We start from the raw sequence: 8,847 nt of genomic DNA, 5'->3' as shown, positions 1-8,847 counted from the left end.
AGTAGGCCATTGTCCTTGGGGTCAACTGTCTCTATATAAATAATAGCATATTGCTGCTCCAGGTACGAGAAAGTATTACTAGTCATATTAAAATACACCAATCCTTGGGGAATTAATTCTCATCCAGAAGCCTGGTGCTGGCTTAACGTTTAAGGTGGCTGGCTTAAGATCTTAGGGTCTTGAGTTGAAGCACCTGTCGTGCAGTTAAATAACACCAGGTAGGTTGACTCAGCCTGTCATCCTTCTGAGGTCGGCAAAATGAGTACCATCTTACTGGTAACAGGGGGCACTGCTGCTCCCCAACAATGCTGCAACCAGCAGCCACAGGCTGCGCACGGAGTGATGAACCCATCCGGAATTCTGGGACAATTAGCTCGTCCATATGGAGGTGTTCTTCAGGAGTGTTTGTAATCATGCTGCAATCGGTTATCAGTTAGAAACTTCGAGAAATGAAAGAAGTAATAAAACAGCTGTTTAATAGCTTCCTATATGGCTATTTAACCCCACCCCATCCCTGGCCAGGGTGAATACGATGCTAGCTATTCTCATCCACAGTCTTGATTCCAAGACAGCTGCTGGGAAGTGTGCTGTGCTTCACTGTTTTCCGTCCAGTAAACCATCCGAGGGTACGTAGTCCTCGTGAGCGGCTCGCCTGCTCCAGCCTCCCACTCGCGGTGCCCGCACCACCGGCACCCCCAGCACCGTGGTTGGGAGATGATGACGGTGATGAGGAAAGTGGAAAGGTGCCACGTCCTGAACCCAGGCCGCTGTCTTTCCGATGATCCACCTGTGGATAACAGACAATATAATAACAGAGGGCAAGACTTTTAAACATCATTGTACCCAAAATAATTATTTTATTGTATCCCAGACCCCCAGAAATATTTTTTTTTTGGGGGGGGGGGGGGGATTTAGGTTTCTGTGGGTCTGGGATGACCACCTTTGGTGTTTAATACCACTTTTGGTATTAAATACCACCTTTGGTGGTCATCCCAGACCCCCAGAAACCTAAATCCCCCAAAAAACTAAAATATTTCTAAAATCTGACAATTAATATATCTACTGTTACTACCGATTTAACAGCCCCAATTATTCCAATCTTATTATGGGGTCAGTCAGGGAACGTTTTAGGCCTAAGTCTTTCGCAAACTGACGAGCCAGGTCTGACGTTCAACTGAAGGCGACAGGAATTTGAATTTTTGTTCACGATGCCGGCCTACTCTTCACGAATGACACCTTGGGATCTTTGACATCCACCAACTAATGCCAGCAGATGGGACACCCAGTTCCACGTCCATCCGAGGGACCGCACGCACATTGATGCCTCGCCATGACACCACGGGGGGACACAGTTTGTAGCTTGGTCAGGATTCAAATCCAGGTAAGGTGGCTCTAAGGCGAGTGCGCATACCTCTCGGCCTTCCTGTCAGCCTAGCTTACAGATGTATTTCTGATTTGTCGGCAATCATCAGAAAGTTGAGCTGGCCGGCTGTCCCATCTACGATGATACTGCACCTATAACAAATGCAAGCAGAAAATACAGGTAGTGGACAAAACAATGGAAACACCAATGTAAAGTCACTTAATGGGGTGTTGGGCCACCATGTGCGGACCAGTACGGCCTGTATATGCACCGTGGCATAGAGTCCACTAGCATGTGGAATTCTGCAGGAGGGATGCGACATCATTCTTCCACAAGAAAGTCAATCAACTCACACCTGTTTGATGGAGGTGGAAAAGGCAGTCTCAGGTGTCATTCCAGAATATCCCATAAATGCTTGATTGGGTTCAGATATGGTGACGGAGAACGCCATGGCTTATGGATAACAGTGTTATGCTCATCAAACCATTGGGCGAACACACGTGCTCTTTCGATGGGGGCATTGGGGAGAGTGGGGGGTTCTCTTCTTGCAGCCATGCTCACCATAATTACAGGCAACCAGGCCTGTGCAGCATTTTTATATATGACCCTAAGCATGCTGGGATGTTATTTGCTTAATTCGCACCTAGGCCACACCTGTGTGGAGACCGTTGCTTGGTGTCCCTCATTTACCCAGGTTTTCCATGTTTTTATCCACTACCTGTATATTTGTGCAATCACTAACATGCAAGACTACCCAGCTGGAAAAAAAACAATCTTGTTGTCCAAATATGTTCAGCCCATTGAGAACAAGTTATAGTCACTCACCACTTCCAGGGGTTCAGGTGGCAGCAATGATATTAGTCTAATTTGCACTCCCTCATCCCCAGCGGCAAGCATTGAACCCACGACGTCATCATGTCGTGCCCAGCGAGCATCACGCTCACATATATCCACGATGCAGTCTCCAGCACAAACACCTGCACGCTAAAAAAAAAAGAAGAAAAAGATAGGTAAAGCATAATACGTGGATGTGCACAAACTATTATTACAAAAATGGGAATTACTGTATTTTATTGTGACTTTTGCTTTGATGGAGTGGAATTGGTTGATGTCAATATTGTTGTTATTTATTTTATTTATTAATTTTGTATACAAGATCGAGGCTCGTGTAAGAGCTAACATTAATCACAAAAAGACAAACTGACATAAAACACAAGATAAAGGGAGCGGGAGACAAGATGGGGAGAGAGAGGGAAGCACACAAGTACAACAGCAGAGAGCAGGGACATCGGGAGATCTGTGGGAGGAAGGGGGCTTGGGGGGGAGGAGGCACGGGAAGGGGGGGTGGGGGTGGGAGAGGTATAAAACACATGGACACAGATAGGACTTCCACGTAAGAAGTCGGAATTTCAAAAAAGTGTATCTGGGGTGAATTAACGGGGGTAGAAAAGATCAAGGTTTTGGATGAGGGAAGATAAGAGATGGGGGTGAACTACTGTTTTGAAGACCTGGAGGGAGGAGAGGGATTGAAGAGAGTGAGGGAGTTTGTTCCAGAGGCGGGAGAAAAGAGGAATGAAAGAGTGAAGCTGAGCAGAGAGTCTTGATTTTGGCAGTTTAACCATAAGAGGGTTGCTGGCAGATCTTGTGCGACCTCTAGGAGTATTTGGGGGACAGATGGAATACTGTAGGAATTTGAATTTGGAATCATAATTTGGAATACTGTAGGAATATTTGGTTATTGGATAAATAATTTAAATATTAAATTACCTTATTAGTTAAGTAAAGAACAGTGACGTATAAAAAGTTCAAAAATGCAGTGAAATTTGACCTTGGTCGATATAATCCAAGTAAAAACGGATCATGGTACTTTGGAATAGACCAGGCTGGCAAGAGCAGAGAATGCCTTTACAAGGTTGGGGACTTGACACCAGGGCCGTCATGCAATTGGCCCATGAGGGGCGAGCCTGTTACGCTCGGCATAAAAGAGTACGATCGTGGGACACAGAGGACATCGACAGACAGCGAGAGGGAAAAAGGAGAGATAGAAATGCTGTTTGGAGCATCCTTTGTCGGGCTGCATTTTCTGCAAGGCTTGCGAACTCCTGCTGGGCTGCATCATGAAGGAATTTCCAGTAGCAAGGTGGAAACGTTCCTCGTGAGACACTGAAGTAATTAATATAAGCCCGTATGCTTTGCAACAAGATGCTAACCAAAGCACCATTTTCAGCACCATTGTTCTGCGATGATCTTGTAATATGGTTTTCTAGCACTTCTTTGTCATCTAGTTCACAAATTAGTTTCAACTGCTCCTACTGCTCACTCCACGGTTAAGTCGATCAGCGGTTGCTCGATATAATGCACGAGACTCTCGAGGCACAACTGCTGATTTGGATTCAGAATTCAGAGAGTTTGCGAATGCACTTTAGTGAACAGTTACTTTTGTGTATTTGCTTCGGTAAGGATAGGTTGAAGGTAAAATGTATAAATTATAAATAAAGAGTAAGTTTTCTATTACCAACATAGTGCTGTGAGTGCTGTTTTACTCCAACTGCTCAAAATCCAGGCCACAACGAGCCCATGTTTTGGGGTGTGCTTGCTGCCTTCCTCAATGTGGTCACCTGATTGCACCCTTTGAGAATGGTAGCATCCACCAAGCATGCAACAATTGGTGTCAGGAGTGGGATAGCGCCTTCTTGTGTTGAATATAGATCATGTGCTCCACTGTGCCATCTAATGACAAATTTGTTTTACTAACTTTGTGCTTTGGTTTGCACAAGATGGAAACAGACTCATGACCCAATCTTTAATTCAGGAGTGGAACAAGAGGATGTTCATCACTCTTTAGGTGAGGCTAACAAAAATGCAGATGTTCTTCCTGGAACTCAGCTGTTCAAATGGTGAACAATTTGAATACTTAGATTGATGAACTAAGTATACTTTAAATACTAGGATTGACTAACAAAATGCAAATTTGGGAGAACAAAATATTATTTTCAATAATGGGCGAGTAAAATGTGAGTTCAGTGTTACAATTAATGCATAAAGGACAAGAAGGTCTCGGTCTCTAGGAGAAAGTTCCTTTTGTGCATCTTAAATGTTGTCTCTTGTGATCAATGTTCAAGCATTCCTTCCTGTGCAGGGAAATACGAATATAGATAGGCTCAGGAGACTTACATTTACAAAGGAGCAGATAGGGGACCAGCAGTAGAGGTAATGCATCTCGGAGTTGAGAACAGGTGGAAGGGTTAAAATTATGGAGACGGATTGGAAAGTTAAGAGAAGGCAAAGCTTTGGGGCCAAATGATACGCCTCCGGGAGTGTTAAGGGACGTGGCAAAAAGTGAGACATTAACCAATAAATTCATTATTTCACTGTAGTCGGGACGGATACCAGATGATTGGAAAGTTGCAAATGTAACGAGAAGCTTAACTTTGGTATTCCTTAATTTGTAACTTTAACTTCGGTAGTGGGGCATAAGAAGTATGTCGTATGTCGTCAGTATGTCGTCAGTATGTCGTCAGTATGTCGTCATAAGAAGTATGTCGTCAAACAAAAACGTCATGTGAGTTTCATCAAAAAGTTAAAACTATTGATAAAGAATGATATAGTAAAACAAGTTTCATCAACACCAATTATTCACGTTTTATGTCAGGTAATTTCATCTGCACTATTTTCAATTTTGCATTAAAAAAAAAAAAAAAAAAAATTCCCCAAAAATGTATGCATTTGGTAGGTGGACAATTACATTTGGTGGGTGGACAATTACATTTGGTGGGTGGACAATTACATTTGGTGGGTGGACAATTACATTTGGTGGGCGGACAATTACATTTGGTGGGCGGACAATTACATTTGGTGGGCGGACAATTACATTTGGTGGGCGGACAATTACATTTGGTGGGTGGGCAATTACATTTGATGGGTGGGCAATTACATTTGGTGGGTGGACAATTACATTTGGTGGGCGGACAATTACATTTTCTGGGTGGCCAATTACATTTGGTGGGTGGACAACTACATTTGGTGGGTGGACAATTACATTTGGTGGGTGGACAATTACATTTGGTGGGTGGACAATTACATTTGGTGGGTGGACAATTACATTTGGTGGATGGACAATTACATTTGGTGGATGGACAACTACATTTGGTGGGTGGACAATTACATTTGGTGGGTGGACAATTACATTTGGTGGGCGGACAATTACATTTGGTGGGCGGAAAATTAAATTTGGTGGGCGGAAAATTACATTTGGTGGGTGGAAAATTACATTTGGTGGGCGGAAAATTACATTTGGTGGGCGGACAATTACATTTGGTGGGCGGACAATTACATTTGGTGGGCGGACAATTACATTTGGTGGGTGGACAATTACATTTGGTGGGTGGACAATTACATTTGGTGGGTGGACAATTACATTTGATGGGTGGACAATTACATTTGGTGGGTGGACAATTACATTTGGTGGGCGGACAATTACATTTTCTGGGCGGACAATTACATTTGGTGGGTGGACAACTACATTTGGTGGGTGGACAATTACATTTGATGGGCGGAAAATTACATTTGGTGGGCGGACAATTACATTTGGTGGGTGGACAATTACATTTGGTGGGTGGACAATTACATTTGGTGGGTGGACAATTACATTTGATGGGTGGACAATTACATTTGGTGAGTGGACAATTACATTTGCTGGGCGGACAATTACATTTGGTGGGTGGACAACTACATTTGGTGGGTGGACAATTACATTTGGTGGGTGGGCAATTACATTTGGTGAGTGGACAATTACATTTGGTAGGTGGACGATTATATTTGGTGGGTGGACAATTACATTTGGTGGGTGGACAATTACATTTGGTAGGTCGACAATTACATTTGGTGGGTGGACAATTACATTTGGTGGGTGGACAATTACATTTGGTCGGTTCAAAGGATCCTCTTTTATCCTTTTGACCATTGCATGCTTGGATTATCTTACCTCTGCAACCCCTCCATCTTCCACACCAGCCACCTTCACAGGGGCATCTCCACGGAGCATCAGTCCAAATCCATCCTCACAGGGAGTGAGAATCACAGAACGTGGGGTAGACCAATGATTACGAGCCGAGAATGTGGGTAGTGGACCCTGTTTTTGGAGAGGATGTCAGGATAGAAGGGAGGTGAAATGACAAAGCATAAAAATGAGAAAGATGCTACATAGTCGGTCATCAAAGGGGCGAGCTATCGCCGGCACGATGGCCAAATTCCAAATTACTGACGCAACCTACAGAGGGCGTTGCATCAGAAGAAAGAAAGAAAGAAGAAGTCAAAGGTAGATACGTCATACTGCAAAATTTAAATGAACAAGCCACTATGATTGACTGAAACTTGCTTGTCGATTCATTCAGCGCGGTGAACTCTTTCAGTTCTTTCGATTCTAGCAGCGAGTTCAGTACTAATTATTTTAAACCAACACCTGCCATCACAGAGATCTTCACCATTTGCACACTCACCAGAGCCAAGAAGAGGTCCATGGCTTTCACATTTGTAAAATTAGGAAGAGTCAGCTGAAGCTTCTGTTGAGGTTTTGCTGAAAAAAACAGGAATAGGGAATTAAACAAACATTACTGAATCAATTTGCGTAATAGGTCAGCCGGAATGATGCGAGTTTCCAGCATTACAACTTCCACAGAAACCCGTAAACTAATTGATGAGAAAAAAATAAAATAAAATAAAGGCAAACCAAACATGGAGGTTAGGATAACTTTTCACTTCAATTCACTTCCGAGAATTACGCATTTATTTAATTAAATAGGCTTAATTTAATAAATAGGCAAATCCGCCTGGATTTGATGACGACAAACTTCCCTGCAAATGTCTCCTCCTCATATAGGTGCATATGATCACATGATTGTGAGAGTCAACATCATCTCTGGCTATTCTCGGAGAGCTGCCTCAATGCCAACGAATCTGGCAGTTCACTCAAGCAGATGGACAGGGACTGCAAAGCAGCCATCTTTTTTCAGGACTGGTCTCCCATATCTACTGCTCCTGATGTTAAGTCAGCCTGGGAATTCTTCCACAAAAAAACGGCTCTATCCTGCACAGAATAATCCCATCTCATCTTCAGTTGTCAAACCCTCTTTCCACCCATGGTACACCGAATCCTGTGGTGAACCTGTTACTCTGAAACAACTTGCCTTCTCTTCCCGGAAGGCAAACTCGGATGATTCCACAAAGCCCGCCACAATTGTCAACTCAGGAGAGTCAGAAAACAACATCTGTCCAACCTCAAGATTTGAAAATTCAAACTTGTCTCCTTCCTCTAAAATCCGATGGCACCTTGTTAAGTCTATCTATGCTCTATGGTGTTTGCTACCCTCCACCCCTTCCCTTACTTCAAATGGCACAACAGCCGACTCCGCTCATGATAAGGCCGAATGCCTCAATTCTGTGTTTGCTTCCAAATCTTATCCGCAACCCCTCACTCTATACCCCCCATACTCAGTCGTACCCAACTGCTCCTGGACTCTCTGTCTTTTGCACCTGAGAAGGTGGAGAAGGTTCTTTCAAACCTCGACTCTGATTCAGCAACTGGATCGGATGGCATTGACTCACGTGTCCCAAAAACCTGCTCTACTGCTTTGGCACGTCCTCATTCTGCTATTTTCACCCTATCATTTGTGATCGGTCATCTTCCATCTGCTTGGAAATCATCGAGCATCACTGCATTACATGAAAAGGTGCAAAAACCGATCTCCTTAACTACAGACCTATCAGTTCACGTGCAATCATCAGCAAGGTCATGACAATCCATCATCACAGTTGATATAAAATCATTCCTTTTCTCCAACAGCTTCATCTCAGGTCATCAATTCGGGCTGGAGGCCCTCAACATCAGACATGAGATCATGGCCGTCTCTCTGGACATATCTCGAGCTTTCGATGCAGTCTGGCATCCCTCATTGCTCTTCAAACTGTCTGCCTATGCCTATGGTATCGAAGGCCAACTCCACACATGGCTTACTGACTTCCTCTACTCTCAGAGCCAACATGGGGCTCTCCAAATGGAATCCTTTCATCTACTCTCCCTGTCAAGGCTGGAGAGCCCCAATGCAGTGTTCTGGACTTCATCAAATTCCTATTCTATATCGACGATCTCGCTGACCCTCTGGGAAATCCCCTTCATCTATTTGCTGATTACTCCACACTCTGCCGTGACATTCCTCGTCCTTCAGACAGTCAGGCTGCAGCCTCTTCCCTCTCCTCAGACCTTGACAAAATCACAAGCTGGTTGAACACTTGGAATATGTCTTTTAATCCTGACAAATCTCACACTCTCACTATCTCTCTGCGAACGAAACATCTGGCAAAACACGCTTATCTAATTTCTCAACAATCCTCTTGAAGAAGTTCAGTCACTCAAACTTCAAAAGTCACTATCAGTGATAATCCTTCTTGGGTAAACCATATTTCAAAGTTGGCCTCCAAAGCTTATC

General features: G+C 43.8%; 1 protein-coding gene across 1 annotated transcript in view; it reads right to left on the bottom strand.

Moving 5' to 3' along the window:
• Positions 1-422: 422 nt before the first annotated feature.
• LOC137421427 (rhophilin-2) overlaps positions 423-8,847 on the bottom strand; it is a 128,250-nt gene continuing 119,825 nt past the window's right edge. Inside the window, exons 12-15 of the mRNA XM_068107474.2 lie at positions 6,862-6,938; positions 6,348-6,494; positions 2,189-2,347; positions 423-787 (exon numbers count right to left, since the gene is read on the bottom strand). Coding sequence (XP_067963575.1) covers positions 536-787; positions 2,189-2,347; positions 6,348-6,494; positions 6,862-6,938 — 635 coding nt within the window. The 3' untranslated portion in view covers positions 423-535. The remainder of the gene's footprint in view (positions 788-2,188; positions 2,348-6,347; positions 6,495-6,861; positions 6,939-8,847) is intronic.

Source organism: Myxine glutinosa, chromosome 2 (genome assembly GCF_964187855.1).
Source record: "Myxine glutinosa chromosome 2, kmMyxGlut1.1, whole genome shotgun sequence".
Classification (NCBI taxonomy): domain Eukaryota; kingdom Metazoa; phylum Chordata; class Myxini; order Myxiniformes; family Myxinidae; genus Myxine; species Myxine glutinosa.
This window is presented reverse-complemented; position numbering and strand designations above follow the sequence as displayed.